General features: G+C 42.0%; 1 protein-coding gene across 1 annotated transcript in view; it reads left to right on the top strand.

The window, feature by feature from the left end:
* Window positions 1–19,516, top strand: part of Snap91 (synaptosome associated protein 91) — a 111,333-nt gene extending 91,817 nt beyond the window's left edge. Inside the window, exons 23-30 of the mRNA XM_038321598.1 lie at window positions 3,614–3,748; window positions 5,359–5,508; window positions 8,289–8,319; window positions 9,435–9,534; window positions 10,864–10,947; window positions 11,931–12,035; window positions 16,054–16,156; window positions 18,113–19,516. Coding sequence (XP_038177526.1) covers window positions 3,614–3,748; window positions 5,359–5,508; window positions 8,289–8,319; window positions 9,435–9,534; window positions 10,864–10,947; window positions 11,931–12,035; window positions 16,054–16,146 — 698 coding nt within the window. The 3' untranslated portion in view covers window positions 16,147–16,156; window positions 18,113–19,516. The remainder of the gene's footprint in view (window positions 1–3,613; window positions 3,749–5,358; window positions 5,509–8,288; window positions 8,320–9,434; window positions 9,535–10,863; window positions 10,948–11,930; window positions 12,036–16,053; window positions 16,157–18,112) is intronic.
* Window positions 19,517–23,246: the final 3,730 nt, after the last annotated feature.

Here is a 23,246-nt window from a genome sequence, read left to right as displayed (position 1 = left end):
GGCCCTTAAAGAGTAACCAGTTTTGACCAAGGGTAACCGTAGCTCACAATCTAGAAGCAGTTGCACAAGACCTCAACACCAGTTGGATCAGGCCAGGGCGCATGCTAGCGTTCTCAGACTTGTGAAGAATAAGGATAGAGCTAGTGGATCTTCCCCAACCTTCGGTGCTGCAGCAAATTTCCCTTGGGGTCACATCTCTCCTCCAGGAACTGGAGGAAATAGAGGCAGCCCCACTGTTCACCTTCCTGGCCTTGGTAATTCTGTCTGGTGGCTTCGGGCTTTCCAGCAGGGGTGGCTCTTTCATTTCTTTCATAGTCCCTTTGGCTCCTTGACCAGAATGATGCTCCCATTTGCCAGATCTCGTCACAGTGACTGCTTTGAAGAACCAGGCCCCCACTTTGAAATCTCTTAGCTGTCTGGAAGCGAAAGTGTAACATAAGACTTTGCCCTTCACATCCCCCACCGCTGCTGACTTGAGACAAGGCCTGCCAGCCTGCCTGGCTTTCTTCTCAGCCTGGATGCATTTCACATCAGCTTCAACTTGGCCAGACACTTTCTACCTCTTATTAAACCAATACATTCAATTCAGATTTCTCAAGCTCCAGCAGTAAGGTTTTAACAGGCCACTGAAATAGCAGTTTCAAAGCTCCTTGGTAGAAACGATACTGCTGCTTTTTAAATGAGATAATTGATTATAAATCTTTGGCTCTAAAGTTGTGGTTAAAATCAACTGTCCTGGCTATCTGAAGAAGTCGTTCTTGGATGTCTGCTGGTCTGCCATAGATGAGATTTGTCACTGGGGCTGCTCAAACCCAATAAACAGGAGGCCGGCCACAGGACCACACTGTGCCTCGCTGAGCCCTCCAGGGCCAAAGCCTGAGATACTGTTTCCAAAGGACCTTAGAACACTAGGGCCTAAAGCCTACAACCTGGAACAGAGGCCAAGGATCTAGGGAAAAGGCAAACATTCGCATGGCATGCCAAGTCAGAGGCTGGTAACAGAGCCAGGAGGTTTGATCCAAAGGGATTGCCACAAAATCTAAAGTACCCCCGGGGAGGCAAGGATCGCAGCTGCAGAGGGATTTTTTTTCCCAAAAGGCTCACTTTGGGTCATGTTTTACACACACACACACACACACACACACACACACACGGAAAGAAAAATAACCTTAAATTGTTCAGTAGACCTGACCATTTTAAAATATTACTAGAGTGAGCTAGAAAGGAGATTAGTGACAGAGTTCTAATGTCTATGCACTTTTTAAATGTGTTGTTGACTCTGCTTCCACTGTCTTTTCTTCTGACTCTTTGATAGGAAAAGATATTGAATAAGCATTCATGTTTCTCTGGGCTTTCTACTTAAATAAATTAATGTTTAATGCAAGCAAGTTTGTTTTGGGTGTTACAGTCTACTTTGCATCAAAACATTTCCTGTAAGTTGCTTTGGTCATGGGAGATCTGATTTTCTTATCATGGACAGCACTTTCACCTAATACCCTGATAAAAGAAATTTTAAATTACATTTTTAGTTTTTCTAAAGTTTAATTTGAGAAGCCGGTTTCTCCCTGTTTTACTTAACCAAAAAAAAAAAAAAAACATTTCTTATGATTGCGTAAGTATCACAGCATCAGGAAGTCACATTCTTAGTTTTTAAAAAAGTTTTGGAATATCAACATAATTGTATCTTGTGATTGTTTCCAGTCCTCTCCACAAGTCAACATCATATCTGCAATTCAGCTCACAATGGTACCTGACTTATTATATTACCCAAATGTCTTTGTTTAATGCATATAAAATAGGAAAAAATAGTTGGGACATGGAATTATGGTTATTTGCAGAACTAGCACCTTGGTTTGTATAGAGACATAGTAACTAGGCCCACCACCTATATAAATAGCTTTTAAAATAAATAAATGGGTATGGCGGAGTATGTCGGTGATTTCAGCATTTAGAAGACAGAAACACAAGCAAGGTGCCCAACTAGTTTGAGGCCAGCCTTGTCTATGTAGAGGGCACTCAGGGCTGCATAGTTAAGGACTGTCTGAAACACAAAAGCTTTAAATTTACATCACTTTTGATTTATACAGATAACATGACTTGAATATTATTGCCCACTGCTAAAAAGATGACCAAAGTTTACTTTAGAAAAGATAGGTTTTGTAAATTGCAGTGTTAATATATGTATATTTTTGCAATCTATTTGTGAAGAAGAGATGATGGACTAAATTTGAAAAGGAGCATATACAACAAATTTAGTTGTAAGAAAGACTTCTAGGCATGGTGGTGCATGCCTTTAATCCCAACACTCCGGAGGCAGGGAAATGTCTGTGAGTTGATCAGTCCAGTCTATATATTGTGTTCCAGGCCTCTCCGGGCTATATAGTGAGACTGTGAGAAAAAAAAAAAAAAGAAGAAGAACAGACAGACTTCTGCTAAAAATGAAGCCTTTTATAATAGAACATTACTGAGTATCTTACCAAATAATTATCACCTCCTTGCAGGTTCCATATTTTTACACAAAAGCAACAGTCATCATAGGCTTCCATTTCTGTTGCTTGAGAGACATGATCTGCTTCCAGAATTCAAAGAATAAATATTTAATTTGAGATCTGATTAATTTTTATGAGTCCTTATCATTCACTCAGTAACCATTAACTTACTATTTCAGGAACTGTGCCAAATATTAATAGAAAAGACAGGAGGAAAAGGCACACAGCTCCTGAACCTAGCCAGCTGTCTCTGGAGTTGCTTGGGGAACACAGGCATGGAGACATGACAGGAGTGGCATGGAGCTCTGCTCCGTGTGCTGAGGACAGTGATGTATACTGTGGAGTGCAGCCAGCAGCAGTCGGTAGCAGCACGTCATGGAACTCCTTTCTAGGGGCCTGTGGCATTAGGAGCTGTGATGTTGGCAACAGTCTGGTTTGCAGGGATGGGGAGCAATCAGAGTCAGAGCCAGAAGGCTGTTATACAGAGGAATCTAAAGGAATGGGACGCCAAGGGAAAGCATTCCGAGAAGTAACTGTCAAGGTTGTCTGCTCAGAGGGGCTGCCTGGCTGAGCTGCAGAGAGAAGAGCAGAGTGGATGCACACTGCAGTGGCTCACCTGAAAGCAGTGCTTAAAACCTGCCTACCCTCTGTGGTACATGGAGCTAAAAATGTGGAAATTGAGGATTTGATGCCCATTTTCTTATGTACATTTTATTACTGGCTGCTGTGTGCAGCTAAATGTGTAATTGCCTGTTACTGCCATTGTAAAGTTTCAGTGCGATGATCACTTATCTGAAGTCTAACCCTTCTTTGCTCTGTGTATTTCATCGTAGCAGATTCTGATAGCACAGGTTCTAATGAGGTTCACTAATGTGTGTATTTCCTACTTGAGTGCCTGTTTCAAGAGCTACCTCATGTCTGGTTACATTGGACCTGTCATTTATGCATAATAGATAGATCGACATGCTTGGAGAAGCTCTGGGCCAAACAAGCCTTCTGGTTTCACTAGTTGCTAATCATGCGGTCATTCTTCTTCAACTCCCGTAGCTTTTTCTGACTCTGTTTTTTTATGGTTTTTTCCCTATCTCCAGCTGACATTTTTCTGGGACTTTTTTTTTCATCAGGATTTGGGGGTTCTTTCATGGCCCCTTCTACAACACCGGTGACTCCAGCTCAGAATAACCTGCTGCAACCCAATTTCGAGGCAGCTTTTGGAACAACGCCTTCAACTTCAAGCAGCAGCTCCTTTGATCCATCAGGTGAGTCACTGAGTGTTCAGACGCTCTTCCTTATTTCTGGTAATAGAACATCGACCTCCCCAGGTTAGTGTGATGTAGGAAACGTGCAGCTGGATATTGTTAGCCTGGTTGGTGGCTCTCAGCCCTATAGCTCGTTAAATCTTCCAGGACACGTTTGGTAGCTCTAAGAATAACCTCCTGTCCTTTCTTTTTCTGTTTTTGGATTCTAGCAGAAATCTTACCACACCCACCATCTATTTTGCACGAGCTCACACGCACATGATTTAGCGGTGGTAGAGGGAGGACAGACACTCTGTAGTGACTCTCTGAACAGTGTCTGCGTGTGTGGACACCCCGACACACACCCCGCTCCTGCTGTTGCTCACACCCTCTGAAGCTTGCATGGCCCTCGTTTTCTGAAGCTGAGACACGACTAGTACCTTTGCTTTAACCCTTTCAACACTGCTGTCATTCTGTTTGTATTCTCTCCATCCTCCTCTTCTCATGCTGGGTCCTTACTACAAATTTTCAATTGGTGAGTTTTTGGCAATTAAATGTGTTTCAGAAACACCCTAACTATCTTACCCCCTGCCTGACAATCTGGATGCTTCTATTGCCAGTGCTGACGTGAACGCTGTCTTTCCCGCCATAGAGTGACTGTGTAGTGGTGCTTATGGTAGATGCACGTAGTTTCTTATAACAATGTAACAAGCCCAACCTTTTTATGTAGATAAGGTATTAGCAATATTTTATGCATATTCCAAGCCTGTATTTTGGATAGTCTTTCGGTATTCTAGGAACTGAACATGTGGTACTTGTCATCTGGGGATCAGGAACACCAGTGGTGGCTCTTGGCGTCCATCCTTAAAATCCCGTTTATTTTAAATAGGTCCATAAAGTATAACGCAAACACTGTGACAAAAGGAAGAGGAAAGTCAAAATTAACTGCCTCTAAAATGTGACCAAGTGGCTTTCCGATACATATTCCTAGATGCTGACAGAACACCATTTATTTTATGCTAATTTCATTGGACACTAGGGAATTATATATTTTTTCAATTATAAATTGCTTTAAGACTGAGCATCTTATGTTAGCTAGGGTAAAATTATTTGTAGTTCACAATGCATTACTACCATTTAGAATAAAAAGTGATTAGTGGTTTTCTTAGTAGTTAGACTAACAATGTCTACCACTTATTAGAATGCTTGTCCAGAGGCACCATTGTAATAAACGTGTGGGAAAATGTTTCCTCATTGACCCTTCCAACAAAGGCCTATGTTAGTAACATCCCTATAGGTTAGAAAATGGAAGTGTTCTTTCCTGATACTCAGCGCTTAAGGGGTGTGGCTGAGTTTCAGCGGGGCACTGGGCTCTCTCTAGTACGTTATAGCACACAGCCTTCCTCCCTGTCTTTCTCCATGCTCATTAACGTTTCTATGTATTTTGAGTACACATGAGTAAACATGTTCTTTTTGATGTTCATAGTCACAAACCATATAATTATGTTGTCCCTTTTATAATAATGTATTTTTTGTGTTCCCATGGTTTCATTAAAGATGTCTTTTGCATATTTTCTCTCTCTTGTCTCTTTTTTTCCAATTTTTCTGAATCTGGTCTGTTTGATTTCCAGTGTTTGATGGTTTAGGTGATCTCCTGATGCCAACCATGGCACCATCTGGGCAGCCTGCACCTGTCTCGATGGTCCCACCCAGTCCTGCAATGGCAGCCAGTAAAGGCCTTGGAAGTGACCTTGACTCATCTCTGGCCAGCTTAGTGGGCAGTGAGTAATCTAGTTTTATTTACTTGAAGCATGTGAGAATTGTATTCTTTCCCCCTGGTTTTGCTTATGGGTAAGTGTCTTAAGGAGTAGATCACCCAGAGCCTTTCTTTAGAAGATAATCACTTGCTATTCCATTGTTCTTACAAAGAATACCCACTTCACTTTTAATCTAAATTTAAAAAAACACTAAAAAGGCCACCTGGCTTGCACAAGTAATATTCGAAGGCATTCTATATAAGTACATAACCGTCTGGAAATAGATTTATACTAAGTACGATATATATATATATATATATATATATATATATATATAGAGAGAGAGAGAGAGAGAGAGAGAGAGAGAGAGTATCTGAGTTTTATTTTTCAACAAGTATTTATTGATTAGGAGGTATTCTAGGCCTTAGAGATGATTCAGTGAAAAGAGCCAGATACAATTTCTATTCTTATAGCCCTTACAAAGGGCTGAGACAGAATAGTGAAAAGCTATATATATAATTTATTTTATTTTTTAAAAGAAAACAAACTATCTTTTTTCATTTTACATACCAATCCCAGTTCCCACTGCCTTCCCTCCTACCATTCCTTCTACCTACTGCCCACCCCAACCCCCATCCACTCCTCAGAGAAGGTAAGGCTCATTGCTTTGGGGAAGGTCTAAGGCCCTCGCTACTGTATCTAGATTGAACAGGGTATACATCCAAAGAGAATGGGTTCCCAAAAAGCCAGTACAAGCAGTAGGGATAAACCCTGGTGCCACTGTCAATGGTCCCGCAGTCTGCTGCAGCTATACAGCTGTCACCCATGTTCAGAGGATCTAGTTTGGCCCTATCCTGGTTCCTTCCCTGTCTACCTGGAGTTGGTGAGCTCCCATTAGCTCACGTAATCTGTTTCAGTGGGTGTCCCCATCATGGTCTTCACCTCTTTGCTCATATTCTCACTCCTCCCACTCTTCAGCTGGACTTTGGGAGCTCAGCCCAGTGCTCTGCTGCGGGTGTCTGTCTCTGTTTCTATCAGTTGCTGGATGAAGGTTCTATGATGACATTTAAGATAGTTATCAATCTGACTACAGGACAAGGCCAGTTCAGGCACCCTCTCCACTATTGCTTGGGGTCTTAGCTGGGGTCATCCTTGTGGGAATTTCTCTAGTGCCAGGTTTCTTGCTAGCCCCACAATGGCTTCCTCAATCAAAATATCTCTAAAATAAATAAATTCTGCTTTATGTTACATCATGAGTGCCAGGTGGAGTAAGCCTCCTCGAGATAAGGAGTCAAGCACATAGCTGTCAGAAGAACGTTTGTGGGACGGAAGCATTCAGTGCAGAGACAGGTAGAGATTGCCTGGTTGGGCTGGAGAGATGGCCAAGCACAAAGGACATGGCTGTAAAAGCTGGATCTGCGGGGATGGGAGAGTCCTAGGAGGCATGGACAGTTACTATGGACATTAGCCTTGCTTTAACTCTGGATTTTATTTTTTTGACAAGGCATATGGGCTTACCTTTGTGGATATCATGTAATATTAAGTAACATCAAAAATTTCATGCATACTTCTTTAGTCATCTCCCCACGTATATTTGTATTATTTCACATTCATTGTGATCTAAGCATCCATAAAAATGCCTTCATGACATCCTACAGACGTTCGTTACTTATTTCCTTTCTCTCAAAGACCATTCGGCCAAGAGATGGATTTTTGTGCATGTGTAACAGTATACCTCTCCCCCATGTCCTGAGGGTGCCGCCTGTGACAGTTATCGCAGCTAGGGAATAAGCTGACCCACTGGAGGAATAACTGAGCAATCTTGGAAAATGTAAATGAATCTGAGGACTAACTGGTTTTCAGAACTTCTACAAAGCGTCAGAAACTGATAAAAATGATACTGGCTTAACTCTGAACTGTACTGTAGGCCAGCAATACAGAAGCAAGAGTCTGGAAATAAGCCAGACACGCCTGTTGTCAAGTCCATGTAGATGATGGGCCCAGTAAGAAAAGGCAGTCTTTAGAACCTTGTTCTGGAACTGAGAGCTGGTCAGTGGCTAAGCGTGTGTCCTGCTCTTGTAGAAGATCTGGCTGCTGTGCCCAGTACCCACAGCAAGTGGCTCACAACTTCTCTTTACCAAGTTGGCAAGTGAAGTGCAGTGTGGGTGACTGGTTGAGCCGGGTATTCCCAAGGCCACTCCCACCTTCACAATCTACTCCCAGGCTCCTGGACCCCAGCATGTGGTTCGGCTCACATCTGAGCATCACCACAGCAGCAGCGAGAGACAGGTACACAGCTGCATAAGACCTTTCAGCCCAAGGAAGCCCCTTAGGGTGTGAGGAGCCAGGGCTAATGTGAGTACACCCTGCCTGGCACCCAGCTTACAGGAGGAAGGCAGGTGTTTAGCATAATCAACACCGCACATGTAAACAGTCTAGACCCAGTGATCAGTTAGTCATTATTAGCTCTCATTAAAGACAGCTTTGTATCATGGAAATCACTTCACTGAGGAGGCTCGCAGACCCCCCCCCCCCACTCTAACAGGGCTTTTCAGATAGCAGTCTCAGACCCGGGCAAGTCCCACTAAATGTGATCCTTAAGACTGATGTGAGATAAAAGAAAATTTAAAATTCTGCTTTTGTTCACTAATATAATTTTTTTTCAACCAACTGGATACAGTCATTGCTAGGCAAAACTATAGTCCTTTTCTAAGCCTGTGAGTCCTGGATGTCTCAAATAATTGTAATATATAAGCTGAATATAAAGATTTAAATTCTTTTTCTTTTCTTTTACCTATTTGTAGATCTTGGAATTTCTGGTACCACAACAAAAAAGTAAGTAGTTTTTTTGTTTGTTTGTTTTTGGATTATCTGCTTTCCTTTGAGCAATGTGTTGGTGTGTGTTTATTCAAAACTATCAAACATTTCACTCACTTGGCTATGTTATTTCCCAGTTTTAAGTTAGGTAATTTCAGTTGCTTTTCATTTCAATTTACATTCTTGTTAGTCTATTGAAATCTCCAAATTATTGCTCTGCTTTGAGAAAGAGTGATGTGTTTCAGGCCAGGATTGCCACTGTTAACATCTGGAAATGTTTTGGGATGGAGTTTTGAGTTTTTTGCATGTTTGTTTTTAATGAGACAGGGTTTCTCTGTGTAGTTTAGAGTAGCTTTGAGTTTGAGATTCAGCCCTGTATTTCTGGCTAATGTTAATTTTCATAAATAGTTCATATAACTGATAAACAGTATATCCTTTTCTCAGCTATGTTCTGTCATCAAAACTGAGGCGCTTGTTAGAGCCGCACAGTGACCGCCGATCAGGTTAGAGGCGCGGTACAGCTGTGTGAAGCAGTCTCTTGAACGCCGCCATCAGTGCATCTGAAATCCAAGAAGTTACAGGGCTGGAGGGATGAGTCAGCAGTCACGAGCACAGACTGCTCTAACAGAGGTCCTGGGTTCTGCTTCCAGCACAAATGACAGATGGGTCACACAACTCCTTGTCACCCCAACTCCAGAGAATCTAGCACCTCTGGCCTCCTAGATCCCTGTACACATGTGTGCATACCCACACACAGAAATGTACACATACGCATAATTAAAGTGACAAAAATAAATTCAACAAGATATGTGTCCAGATTGATGGCATATTACTTAAAGTTTTTATTATGAATGAAAATGTCAGTTGAATTTTTTGACATCTTTTTCTGTTGTGACACAAAGTTCCTGTTGCCACTGAATTGAAAACACACATTTTTTTTTTAATTTTAAATGCTTTTGCGCTGTCTTAGATACAATATGGTAAAAATCCTCTGTAAATTTTAATCTATACTCACATCACCACCAGGTTCCAACAGACCACTTCTAAACCCAAGTAAAAGCATCCAGGAAGCCACATGCCGGTTTTTCCATCTGAATTTTGTGTTTTGTTTGTTTTTCACACTTGCCCTTTAGGGGAGATCTCCAGTGGAATGCTGGGGAGAAGAAGTTGACTGGTGGAGCCAACTGGCAACCAAAGGTCACCCCAGCCACATGGTCAGCAGGCGTCCCACCGGTACGTAAGTGAGGCCAGGGGGGTATGGGCAGTTTACCAGTTTTCAAGTCTACAGAGCAAGGATGTTCTGCTAAACTTGACTATTAACATTGTACGCCTAGTTCACATTGAAATGATATAAGCAAGATGTAGAATTCAGTGAAATGCAAATCTCTGGACTTTGCATGTAATGATGACAGCCTACACTTAAATACCTTGTGGTTGCAGTAGCCTTAATAGTAGTATTTATGTTTCTGGTTTATCTATGAAATTGTAGAAATGATTTTCCAGCACATTCCCTATCATGAATTGTAATACCATTTTATCATATTTTCTGCCAAAATCTCCTGGTAGTCGAAATAAGAAATGAACACATTTTTTTTCCTGTCAGAAAGGATGAAGTATGCTTACTAGTTTTATGTCAGCCTGACACAAACTAATGTCTTTTTAAAAAAGAAAATCTCAATTGACGAAATGTCCTCACCAGACTGGCTGGTGCGTTTTCTTGGTTGGTGATTTCTATGGGAAGGGCCCAGCTTACTGTGGGCAGTGCCACTTCTGGGCTGGAGGTCCTGAATGGAATGAGAAAGCAGGCTGAGCAAGCCATGAGGAGCAAGCCAAAAAGCAGTACTTCTCCATGGCCTCTACCTCAGTTGCTGCTTCCAGGCTCCTCCTGCCCTGACTTCACTTCAGGATGGGCTCTAAGCTGTGGGCTATAATAAACCCTTTTCTCTCCAAGTTGCTTTTCGTCATGGTGTTTAATCATAGCAGTAGAAACCTAACTAAGACAAGTTGTTTTCTATTGTGTGATCTTTTATTTTGAGATCATATTTTTTCATCACACCAATTTTACACTTGAAACTAGATCATGATCCTTTCCATAAGGTTTAAAAGATATTTATTTCTGTATTTCAAATTACTATATCTTTAACATTTTAGCAAAACTAGGAAAGGCACTTTACCTAAGCCCACCTATAATTTTCTCACCTTGGGCACACCCCTGCCTAAGTCTGTCTGTCGCTTTAATGTCTAACCCTCTGGTGCATGTTAGAGGATAGAATGGTGGAGGAGTCCAGTTTTTTCACAGTGAGAACGGGCTAGCCAGAGGGAGGTTTGAGCAACTGCAAGCCCATTAATCCGAACAGCACCACAAAAGTGAACCTCAAACTATTGCTATGGTGCTGGTCATCTTTTAAAATCTAGATGTGAAGCTTGAGAATGCTTTGTTATATCCACATATGCAAACTTGAAATGCACACATTTTAAAATTCTAGCCTAGCAGTTTAAAACCATGTTATGTTGTTTCTTTCTTAATTTGTTCTGTGTGGTTCCATGGGTACGCGTGTGCAGCAGGGCACGGTTCCTCCAACCAGCTCAGTTCCTCCGGGTGCCGGGGCCCCAGCTGTTGGGCAACCTGGAGCAGGATTTGGAATGGTGAGTGATGACCTGTGTCAAAAACCTGTCGTTGACATTCCTGACATCCTTCCACATGCTCAAACAAACAGGTACTCCTACAGGAAATACAGTTGAGGAATCTACGACTTAAATCATCTGCTTTGGGCCTCAACCAACCTGGCCAGGGAGTGGGGAAGCAGTTACAATGTGTATGAATATATTGTCATAAAATTACAGCACATTGTTATATCATCTTGGAGATGATATTTGCTGCATATTCTAGCTCAGTCATCAAACACAACCCTTTCTCTACTGGATCTTCTCACTCTGCACGTCCATCTTCAGCACGTTAGGGCCGTCCTGCATAAGGAAGTTAGCTCTTGTTCCCTCAAGGGCTACTCCAGCAGGAGGTGAATACACAGCTTCTGAGTGGAACAAGGATGCCACATGACCAGCCAGACTTGTACACACAGCTCATGGTACTTCCCATGACCAGCCAGACTTGTACACACAGCTCAGCGTCCTTCCCATGACCAGCCAGACTTGTACATACAGCTCAGCGTCCTTCTCATGACCAGCCAGACTTGTACACACAGCTCAGCGTCCTTCCCATGACCAGCCAGACTTGTACACACAGCTCAGCGTCCTTCCCATGACCAGCCAGACTTGTACACACAGCTCAGCGTCCTTCCCATGACCAGCCAGACTTGTACATACAGCTCAGCGTCCTTCTCATGACCAGCCAGACTTGTACACACAGCTCAGCGTCCTTCCCATGACCAGCCAGACTTGTACACACAGCTCAGCGTCCTTCCCATGACCAGCCAGACTTGTACACACAGCTCAGCGTCCTTCCCCCCATTTGACAGCCTCAACACCCGGAGTTCAGGGTCACATAATAAACCATAGTTCCTACCTGTGTGGTTTTCTCAGCAGTATTCCAAAACATGTTAAAGGTGTGCATGTCTGGTTTTGCACTCATGGGTCTCAGGCCTGCTCTGAGAGTCTTCGTTCCTTTGCAGCCTCCTGCGGGGACAGGCATGACCATGATGCCTCAGCAGCCGGTCATGTTCGCACAGCCCATGATGAGACCACCCTTTGGAGCTGCAGCTGTGCCGGGCACACAGGTCAGTCCCCAGCAGCATCCATTTAGCCCTAAACATAAACTGCTGTGCTGTTAGTGGTGTGAGGAAGAGGCAAGAGGCACAGCCCCGCTCTCCACCCTCAGCAGCCTGAGGAGTCCTCAGGCCTGACTGGCTTGAAAAAAAGTAGTCTTTCAAGACTAGCCAGTATGAAGCAGAATTGGTGGTTAATAAGACTGAACAGAAAGGTTAAAGAAAATTGCTCAGAAAGAAAGACACAGCTCAGAGAGTGGTTGTAGACTTCTCTAAGTGACTGTCAGGTTTCATTGTCAGGTATTTGGTTTGGGTGGGTTGAAGACACTGTCTTGAAAAAATGCTAAGGGCCTTACGAGAGATCACTGCGTGGTTCTTATAGTGTGACAGGCGCGCAGTGGATAAGTTAGAGTCTGGATCACAGGGATGCCAGAAGGTAGAGCGCCTTACTGTAAACAGTATTAACATTTCTGTTTGAGATTCCTCAGGGTAGTTCTTGGAAAACCCTACCCGAGGTTCTTAGATGTGGCCCCATTGTTATTTTAACATAAAATATCTCTATCTAGAGAGATTGTTATTTCTAGGTTAGCCTTCACAGCAAATGTTTGTTGGGCTGGAATTCTTGCTTCAATCAGACTCCAGGGTGAGGGGCTCCTTCCCTGCCTCGTGGTCCTGTCATAGTCTCTGTCTCTCTGTCCTGCCCCCTCCGTGTGGCTGTTAAAGGTCTTCTTACCTATGGCTCTCATGGCTGTTGCTTCAAGAGTGAAGGGGCATGGAAGCAGTGTGGGCTGTGGAGCCAGTGACTGAGAACCAACCATCTGGGCTCCTTCTCTTTTCCCTCTTTAGGGTACCTGATAACTGTGTCCCAGTTGATGAGTTTAGGTTGGGGTTGGGTTTTTTCTTTTGTTTTGATTTTTTGGGGTTTTTGTTTTTGTTTGTTTTATTTTTTTAAGATGATTTCACGCAGCCCAGGCTGATCTCAAATTCACTGTGTAGCCAAGACTGGCCTTACTGTCTGTCTCCATTCACGTCCCAGCTGCTGGGATTACAGATGCTTACTACCACATCTAACAGAGTGTGGAGTCACAGCTGTCCAAGTTCAGGGTCTACCCTGAATTCTGTCAGCAGCAGCACTGAGTTCCCAAACTGCAGAGTCGCCATAAAAATGACTTCTCTTTTAACTCCGGCTACACGTTTGGGAGTCCCCAGGGCCACCCTTGCTTCAGATGGGCTGTATATAAAACTAAGGTTCTCTATGACCTCACTCTGCTTAGATTTACCATAGTGACTCACAGAAATGAGGAAAGTACAAGATTTATAGTTATAGTTTTATTGACGTGAATGGATACAAATTAGATGCAGCTAGAGGAGAAGAGATGATAGGAACATCTGGGAGAGGTCCAAGCCTGAGACCGCTGCTAGCATCAGTGTGTAACAGGATTGACAGCTGCGGAAGATAACTCTGGCTTCAGTACCACATTATTGAGGCTTTGCTGCCCAGTAACGATTGGTTGAATTATTAACTATGAGTTGAACTCAATCTCCAATCCCTCCCCATCCTGGAAGCCATGCTTGCTATTATGTGGCCCAAAGACTCACCAACATAATAACTGATTAGCCTTTCTGGTATGGCCAGCCTCCCTCTACCCTGAGTCATCTCAGCATACATCTGGAAGGGCCTATGAGTCACCCTGTTAGTATAAACTCTCAGGGTTGTTCTAGTTTGCTTTCTATTGCTATGAGAAGCAACATGACGAAAAGCAAATTGTGGGGGAAGGGTTTATTTCAGCTTACAATTTATGGTCCATTGTAAAGAGTTAGGGCAGGAGTTCAAGGCAGTCACCTAGAGACAAGACAAAGACCGTGGTGGGATGCTGCTTCTACACGACTTATACCCTCCAGGGCCACCTGTCTAGGGATGGCACCACCCACAGTGGCCGAGGCCTTCCCATATCAGTCATTACAAGAAAATGCCCCATAAGCTCGTCTACCAATCTGATGGAGGCATTTTCTTAGCTGAGGTTCCCTCTTCTCAGAGGACTCCAGCTTGTGTTGAGTTGGAAAAAAAAAAAAACTACATAGAGGGGGCTTCCAGGAGCATCTCTGAATAACAAAGTCACGCCTGTCACTTAGGATATCACTGGGGTTTAGAGTTTATCAGGTAGGTTCCCCAGTGAAGGGAAAACCTGGTTTTAGTGAGGCCAGATTCCCTACTCTACCAGCCGCTTACAGAAATGCAAAAGGCATTACGCCATGTAAGGGCTTTGCTGCTAATATTAGCCATGCTGGAAGTCGTTCTCTCTTGATTCTTCTTCTCACTTGTTAGTAATATAAAGAGACATGTGTCTCTGAGCAGCTGGCCTGGGCAGAGTGGGAACCCAAAATTATAACTTCAGTAGCAACTTGCTGAGCAAACTAAACCAAATGGCTCCAGTTTGAATTTAATGACCTCAGTAAAACGGCTTCACTCCTGTGGCATTTTAAATGTAACAAATGGATGTTTACATTGTCTTTTCTATAGGACACTTACTTAGAACTTTTAAACATTATTTTCAGTATGTGAAAGCCTTAGAAATGAGTTAATATAAATATAATTTTGTCACATAAGATAATTATTTTTCTTGTATAATACCATCAGTTATTACTTGATTTGAAGAATGAAAATGAAAACCATGTAGCATGAAATAATAATTAATAATAGTAAGACATGGAATAGCATGCAATATCTGTGTAAGATTTATTTACTTAAGCTTTCCCTTTTTTTAGTCCTCACTATATGGCCCTGGCTGGCCTAGATGTTAACTGTATAGATCTGACTTCCATCTACCTCTGCCTCCCAAGTGCTAGGATTAAAGGTGTGCACCACCATACCTGGCCTAATATTTGAATTCTATTTCCTCTATCAAAATAAAGCATAGATGGCCAATAGAATAATCCAACCTGCATTTATAACTTTCCTATAGAAAACTGTTTTTATTACCAATGTCCAGGCCGTCTGTTATTTTAGTTAGTTGTCATAATATTGTCATAATATCTCACATGTTGTGAATTAAGCCTTCGATTTCTGCCTAGCAGTTTCAAGCTTTAACACCGATTTTCCCTGACATTCTGTGAAATGTGACATCAGTTTTAGAGATGAGATTGACAGATACTACAGTCAGTAGATTAGACATAGGGACAGATTCAGCATCCCGGCTTCTGGAGCTGCCCTTCCCAAACCACACACGCAGATATCCCACCCCACAGCCCCAGATTTCAGGAACTTCTGTCATCTGAGGTGTCGACCATTGCTCCAGACAGGCTGCCTACAAACGTTTTAAGGCGTTCCCCTGCCAGTCTTAAAAGTGGGGCCCCCAGAAGATGCTCCTGCAGTCGGTAATTACAGTACTGTATACACACACAAGATAAGATCCGTGGTCCTTTGCTGCAAGCTTAGACAGACTGGATGGAGGCTAGGAAATGACGTGTTTATCTGAGACACACACTGCCCCACAGCTGTGTTTCATTGAAAATAATTTCTATGAAGCACTGACATAGTTAATAAAGTAATTTTTTACCATACTGTCTGCAAACTTACATCTCAGTCCCCTTGCAACTCCCTCTTTCTGTAACAAAGACTGGTTAATCCTTTTCTTAATAGTTGATGTCACTAACGACTCAAGGTAAGAATGCTTACTGCATTCTCTCTTCCTCTCGTGTGTGTGTGTGTGTGTGTGTGTGTGTGTGTGTGTGTGTTTTACTGTATATTCTTATATCTTCCTAACTTAAACTGTTCTCCCATAGTCCCCATATTTCACCTTGGCTGAATCTGATGTCAAAGAATTTCAGAAAAATCCAAAAACCATTCCTAGCGCATTTTCCACTCCAAGTTAAACACAGCCCAGACGAAGTAGAGTGAAGCAGCTGTATTAACTTTAGCCATCTGTTCTTCTGTGTGTTTGTTTTCTCTGGTATATGTTCTGCCTAATGCTTACCTGTCTCTCTTGTGCCTTCTATTTCTGCTCTTTGGGGCTGGCCTCTTCCCCATTAGCTTTCTCCAAGCCCTACACCTGCCACTCAGAGTCCCAAGAAACCTCCAGCAAAGGACCCATTAGCGGATCTTAACATCAAGGATTTCTTGTAAACAATTTAAGGTATCTGATATTGAGCTTTTCCTGTGAGCTTGTTATAGTGAGCTTTGTGCAGTGCTTAACTATTCTAGGTATGAGGTTGTGGATGATGGATGGATGGGTGGATGGATGGATGGATGATGGGTGGGTGGATGGATGGATGGATGGATGGGTGGCTGGGTGGGTGGCTGGGTGGGTAGATAGATATATTTGAATGTTTAGAGCTTTAAAAGTTGACATCAAAACCTGTTCTTATCAGTGAACTTTTAAAATCATCATTTGTTAAACTATGGGGGAAGAAAAACTTATCTTGAAAAGCACAAAAATTATACTGATGAGGCAGAAGCCTCCCAGCTGCTAAGTTAACTGGGAGATACCACTGTATCTATCCTATAATAACTAGACTTCATAGGGTGCCAGCATTTATAATACTGAATTTAGAAGTCATTTAAAAATAGATTTGGCTGCCGGGCGGTGGTGGCGCACACCTTTAATCCCAGCACTCGGGAGGCAGAGGCAGGCGGATCTCTGTGAGTTCGAGGCCAGCCTGGTCTACAAGAGCTAGTTCCAGGACAGGCTCCAAAGCTACAGAGAAACCCTGTCTCGAAAAACCAAAAAAAAATAGATTTGGCTACATAAGCACATCTTTTCTTTATCCTTATTTTTCACGTTAAGGTAAAGCTTGGATTCTTACCCTTTGCATTTATTCAAGCTGAATTTTAAAAACCTGGCAATTTTGTCTTCTGTTTCATAAATTTAATTTACCAAATAGTTCACAGTGAACATGAGGGAGGAACTGGATGGAAGGGGACACTTACTTTCAGCCCTGGCACCTAACACAGTCAGTAGCTGCTTGCAGCTGTGCTCAATGTTACTTTACATATTCCTCATCAGATTTGCTGTTTTATAACTGAAAGAACTGGTCCTTGAGCATGAGATGATTTTTTTAAGGTCTGGCCAAAAGAACAGTAAGAATGTGGGAGCTTTGAACCACAGTGCAGTGTGGTTTCTATCATATATCCACTGCCAACATTTATTAACTCCTGACATTTTTTGTATGTGTGGGTTAACAATAGCCAGCCATGGTGACCCAAGCCTGTGACTCTAACACACTAGAGGTTGAGGCAGGAGGATTGAGAATTTGAGGCCAGCCTAGGTCACATAATAAGAATCTGTTTTAAATGGAATTGTTGATATACCATTTTAATGCCTTGACATCTCAGATTTTTTTCTTGTGGCCATCCTGTCTGTTCCTCTCGGATCACCAAGGTAGACACATACGACACCACCACTCCCAGCAGCTTGTTTCTGGGATGGCAAGGAGAACCGCTTAGAAAAGTCTCTCATTTAGGAGCTCTTGTTGTCATCACAGACTAGAAGCCTTGATAAGTGGCAGACACAAAGGGAGTCTTGAGACAGTCCTCGTTCCCAGGATACACACCGCAAGCAGACAAGCATTTTATGAAGAAGAGATAGATGCCTTCTGACCCTAGAGAGGATTTCCCAAGAGAAAGAGTGAGTGGATGGAGTAAGCAGAGGTGTCAGAGAAGGCACAGGCCCCCCAGGCCTTCCCTTTCCACTCCACACTGGTCCAACTCTTCAGTGGCTTCACTGATGAACCTAAAAGATAATGAAGTCACTGCCTTTCCACCTTTTCTGTCTCCACCCCTGTTTACAGAGCAGCTCTTACCAGTTGCAAACGGAGTGTCTCATGACCAAGATCGCTAGTGTCAAAGTTTTGAAGTTTATTGATAAGATGTTTTTCTAAACTGGAACTGTACATAGAATTGTTTAAGTTTCCTGAGTGAATTTTTAAGCGTATCTTGAAGACTTTGGAAAACCGTAAATGTGAGTTTGTTCATCCTGAACCCTTTTGTGTACAGGTGTTTTGCACCATGAAGGGAAATTGTCAGGGAGGTCATATATTTGAGGGGTTTTGTCAGTGTGTTTCCTAATTCAAGTATTTTTTTTTTTTTACAGCTGCAATTTTTGTGACTGAATAGGAAAAAATAACGTGAGTTTGGAAACTTCAGATAAGATTGATGCTCGGAGTTTCACAGTGAGCCACCAGTACCAAACCCAGTGCTGACTGTAACTTCTCTTCCAGACACACAGCACAGCTGTGACCGTGAACATTAGGAATGTGACTACCTTAGCTGTTATCCCTACTCTCGAACTCGTAGCGTATTTGGGTTGTTTGTGTGTTGTACGATGTAAACAATGAATGGATGTTTCCAATGCCTTTAGTGCTTTTCTGGACGTTGCCCATGGACGGATGATGCAGCTGTTGTGTGGTGAGCCATTGGGAAAGATGTGTCTGTGTTTTTGAAGGTTTCAGTGTATATATCTATAACTTTTGGACACGCCCTCAAGTCCTCCCAGGAACTCTCTTCTCTTCTGTACCTCTGTTACAAACGTCATGTGATACTGTCAGCTAGTGAGAAAAACGCTCTAATATGCGAAACCTCTTTCGGTGTGAAGTACATTTTTCCAATCACAGAAACTTCAACTGTTGTGAGAAATGTTTATTTTTGTGCACTGTATATGTTAAGAAATTTTATTTTAAAAAAAATATGAAGTTTAATGTCCATAATGAAACTTCTCCTTGATGAAGCTATCTTATTGAGAATGAGAAAAAAAATCCTATGAGAAGTCCATATTTATCACTGCTATATTAAGATATATATTTTAATTATATTTGCAGGTTTTGCATCTAAATTGACCTATTTATTCATTTTTTGATCAAAGGCACTGACAAGTGGAGTCTTTCTATTGTGTCTGTGGAAATGGCAGTTAGATTTGTGCTGTTTTATGTGACTATGAATGTGCCCCAAGAGACACCTGTAATTAAAGATAACTGCAGATATTTTTCCTTCACTGTGGGTTTACGTGCATCTGTTCAGTTAGTGTTTTCTTTATGTGTTCTATAGACTAGTGTTTATCCATCCTTTGATTGAGCTCAAAGTGACTTCTGTTGTACCCCTGTGATAGGATTAACACCAATTCAGCGAATTGTATCTTTTAATGTACATCCTGTATCCTTTGGTTTTTAGTTTGTTGTCATACTGTCTGTGCTGATGGCTTGGCTGAAGATTTTGATGTGTGCACAAGGTCACTGTTGATCAGTGTTGTTTAGTGGCTTGGCAGCTCTTTGTAAAAGCATATTGGGTTGGAAAGGCATTTGCCTATTTTTCAAATTACTTAATAGCTGTATGGTACCCTTTAAAGTGGTTGTATCTGAATTTACTGTGGGGATAACATACACTGTAATGGGGGAAATTACCTAAAACCAATTTCAAAATGGCTTTTCTTTGTATTTTGGTTTAAAAACCCAGTGCATGTCTGCCCTCTGAGATGCAATAAACACCTTGAACAAAGAAAATATGAACATAATCTTTCAATCTGTTCTTACTTTTTAATGATGTGTAGCACATGCAAATATTGAGAGGTCTAGAGAGATGACTCAGAGGCTAAGAGTGTCTACTGATCTTGCAAAGGACCAGAGTTCTGTTCCTAGAACCCACATTAGGTGGCTTATAACTGCTTGTAACTCTTGCTCCAGGGAGATCCAATACCTCTGGGGGTTTGGGGGCACATCACTCATATGCACATATACCCACCCAGCACACACACATACATATACACAATTAAAAATAAATATCTTTTTAAAAAGTTTTATTAGGGCCGGGCGGTGGTGGCGCATGCCTTAATCCGAAGCTGCAGAGAAACCCTGTCTCGAAAAAACCAAAAAAAAAAAAAAAAAAAAAAGTTTTATTAGTTTAAATGTTTGAGGTAAGAAATTTTATTCATGGCAATGTAGTTTCATTTTACAGTAAAATTAAACAAATCAATTTTAATGACTGTCATTAAACTAGAAACTGGGGACTCCATCGTGCCTGGCAAATAATTCTAGATTACAAAATGTGTTTACTTTGAGGTGAACTTTCTTTTAAAACATACAAATGAAGGTTTTTTTAACGTGTGAGAATATCATGGAACTTGAAGAATAAAATAATTTGAGCCCCTGTTTGTACACATACCCTTGATATGTATACTGTTAATCACACAAAACTTACCCTGGCCTGTTATAATAAACTGAGTGGACTGTGCCTACAGCTAGGATGCTATAGCATCCCCAAAATGTAGTCTAGAATTGGAACCATAGTGTAGCTTGATGCAGGAGGTGATGTACACTGTGAATGTTTTATTGCCATTGGTTAATAAAGAAGCTGCTTTCGGCCAGTGGCTTAACAGAGTAAAACCAGACTGAAAGAGATATAGAGAGAGTAGGCAGGGTCAGAGAGAAGCCATGTATGTAGCCACCACCAGAGACAGATGCCTCTGCTGGAGCCCTCTGAAACTTTGCTGGTAGGCCACAACCTCGTGAGTGCTGCACAGATTAATGGAGATGGCTTAATTTAAGATATGAGTTAGTCAGAAGTACACTTAAGATATTGGACAAACAGTATTGCAATAAAATAGTTTGTGTGTTTATTGTGGGGACTGGGCGCGACAGAAACCTCCGCCACAGCTTAATATAAAGCACTCAATATGATCAAGGCCCCGGGTTTGATCCTCAGCATCATACACAGAAACCCCAATCTCAGGTAGAAGACTATTGTAAAACTAGTTTCCTTTCATTACCTCAGATTTATATTTTAAGAGCATACTCCCAGAAGTTAGAATCAGATTGTGTCAGTGACTTTTTAAAAATACATGTTATTTATTAATGGATATGATATGTATGTATGTATGTATAAATATACCATTGCATGCCTGCTTCCATGGAGACAAGAAGAGGGTGTTAGATCTCTTGGAACTGGAGTCACTGAGGGTTGTGAGCCACTGTGTGGATGCTGGGAGCTGAACCTGGGTCCTCTGCAAGAGCAGTAAGTACTCTTAACTGCGGAGCCATCTCTCCAGTTCGCTTGGGGTGATAATTTTTATAGTTTACATTTTAACTACATATTATTTATTTGTCATAATACAATTACCTTTTAGATTATATGTGTGCTTTTTCCCCCCTTGACTGTCCTTTTTGGTATAAATTTTTAATAGGCAAACTCTAAGAGGGTCCTAGATCTTGGTTATACAGACTCTTGATGTCCCTGTGAGCAAAATGGTCTTATAGATGAGGTCCTGCGTGAGATCTTCTGGGTACTGAAGACTCAAATCATTCAGATACTTTACAGGACATCACTAATTTATCCATGGTGCTAGGTGGAAGACTCACATTGTTCTGTATTTTGAAACAATGTGTTTTGTTACACTTAATTCATTAATTTCCTTTGGGCTTTAAAGAAATGCCTGCTTATGGGGGCTGGAGGGATGACTTAGTGATTAAGAGCATTCACTACGCTTGCCTAAGTCCCTGCTTTGGTTCCCAGCACACATATGGCAGCTCACAACCTTCTGCTCCACTTCCAGGGAATCCAGTGCCCTCTTCTGGCCTCTGGGCGTGCCTGAACATGGTGCACATATATTGATACAAGTACACACATGCATTGTGTGTGACTGTGTGTGCGTGTGCATATATGTATGTGTGCATGTGTTAAATATGGTGTACCTGGCAGCCTGCCTCATCCCAGCACGTGGTTCAGACCCCCCTTGTGGAGAAGGGCAGGCCTATGCTGTCTGGGGTTTAGTGAGACCGCAGTTATCCCAAGCTCAACTCTGAAACTACTGGTACTTAATCTTCAACATTCCTTTCCTTAGCTAACATGCAGTCTTAATTTTCCAGTGTAAAATATTGTGTAATTGATTTTCAGAGTAGGGACTTTCAAATTCTTTAATCTCAGGACCCTTTGGACTTGGAAAACTTACTGAGGACCTTTAAAAGCTCTTGTTTAGGTGAACTGTGTTATTACTGTATAGAGAAGAAAGCTGAGAATTTTTAATTTTTCCACTTATTTTATTTTAACGGAAGAAATTTTAAAACATTCCAGACCAACAATGTTTTGTGGAAAGTTAGAATTTCTACAGAGAAATTTAGGAGAGTGGTGCTGTTCTGCAATTTTAACACACCTCTTTTTTAAAATTTTTTTTTTATTTTATAATTACATCATTTTCCCTTCCCTTTACTCCCTCCAACCTTCCCATATGCCAGTCCTTTCTCTTTCAAATTCATGGGCTCTTTTTTCATTGATTATTATTGCATGCATATATGTATATGTACATAATACATATTCCTATGTATAACCTGCTGAGTCTATATGATGTTACTTGTATGTCCATTTTAGGGACTAACGGTTTGGTATTGGTTAACCAGTTGTAGAGTTGCCCTTCCTGGGGAAGACTGTTTCTGCAGGCTCTCAGCACTCCGTAGTGGCTGTAGTTCTTTGTCGTGTGCCTCTTTAGATTAGACTTAGCAAGAGGGTAGCTACGCCCCCATTTCCACTGCCGCATTCCATCTGTTTACAATAGGGTGTGCCCAGAAGTTGGCTGGAAAAAGTTCACTATGTGACACTGGGAGAGAATATGTAGTAGTAGAAGAGAAAAGACACACAGTAGTATTATAGAAATAGTTTTGATCTGACAGGCCCCTGCAAGAGTCTTGGGAATCCTTAGGAAGCCGCCTACCATGCTTACAGAACCTTTGCTTTAAATCTAAAAGACTCGCTAGCTAAATACAGCAGTCAGTAGATTTGCGTGTTTGAGGGGGATGTGGGTGGGGGGCGCTGATCTCATTTCCACCTTAGTTTGTGACTTTCGGAATGCCTGCCTCAGGGCACCTACTTTTTTGTAGGCTGAGGCCTGTGCAGGAATGTGAATGACATCAGGAAGGGAATTACCTGCTCAAACCACCCAGTTTGACTCAGGCAGTTTGCTTGACTTCTTTAAGCTTTCATTTTCTCTTCTGCGAATGAGGCTCCTACTTGAGTGCCTATTCTATGAGATAATGAAAGAGAGGCAGTTTGGCAGAGTGTAGCAGTAATACTGCTGTTGTTACTTTTAAAAATTACAGTGTGGGCTGAAAGATGGCTCTGCCATTAGAAACAGAGTACTAGGATTTGATTCCTGGCACCCATGTGGCAGCTCACAACTGTTTGTAACTCCAGTCCCAGGGACTCCAGTGCCCTCTTCTGGGCTCCTCAGGCATCAGGCACACTATCAG

This window comes from Arvicola amphibius, chromosome 3, assembly GCF_903992535.2.
Source record: "Arvicola amphibius chromosome 3, mArvAmp1.2, whole genome shotgun sequence".
Taxonomy (NCBI): Eukaryota; Metazoa; Chordata; class Mammalia; order Rodentia; family Cricetidae; genus Arvicola; species Arvicola amphibius.
The sequence above is the reverse complement of the archived record's forward strand: the minus strand, read 5'-3'. Positions and strand labels throughout refer to the sequence as shown.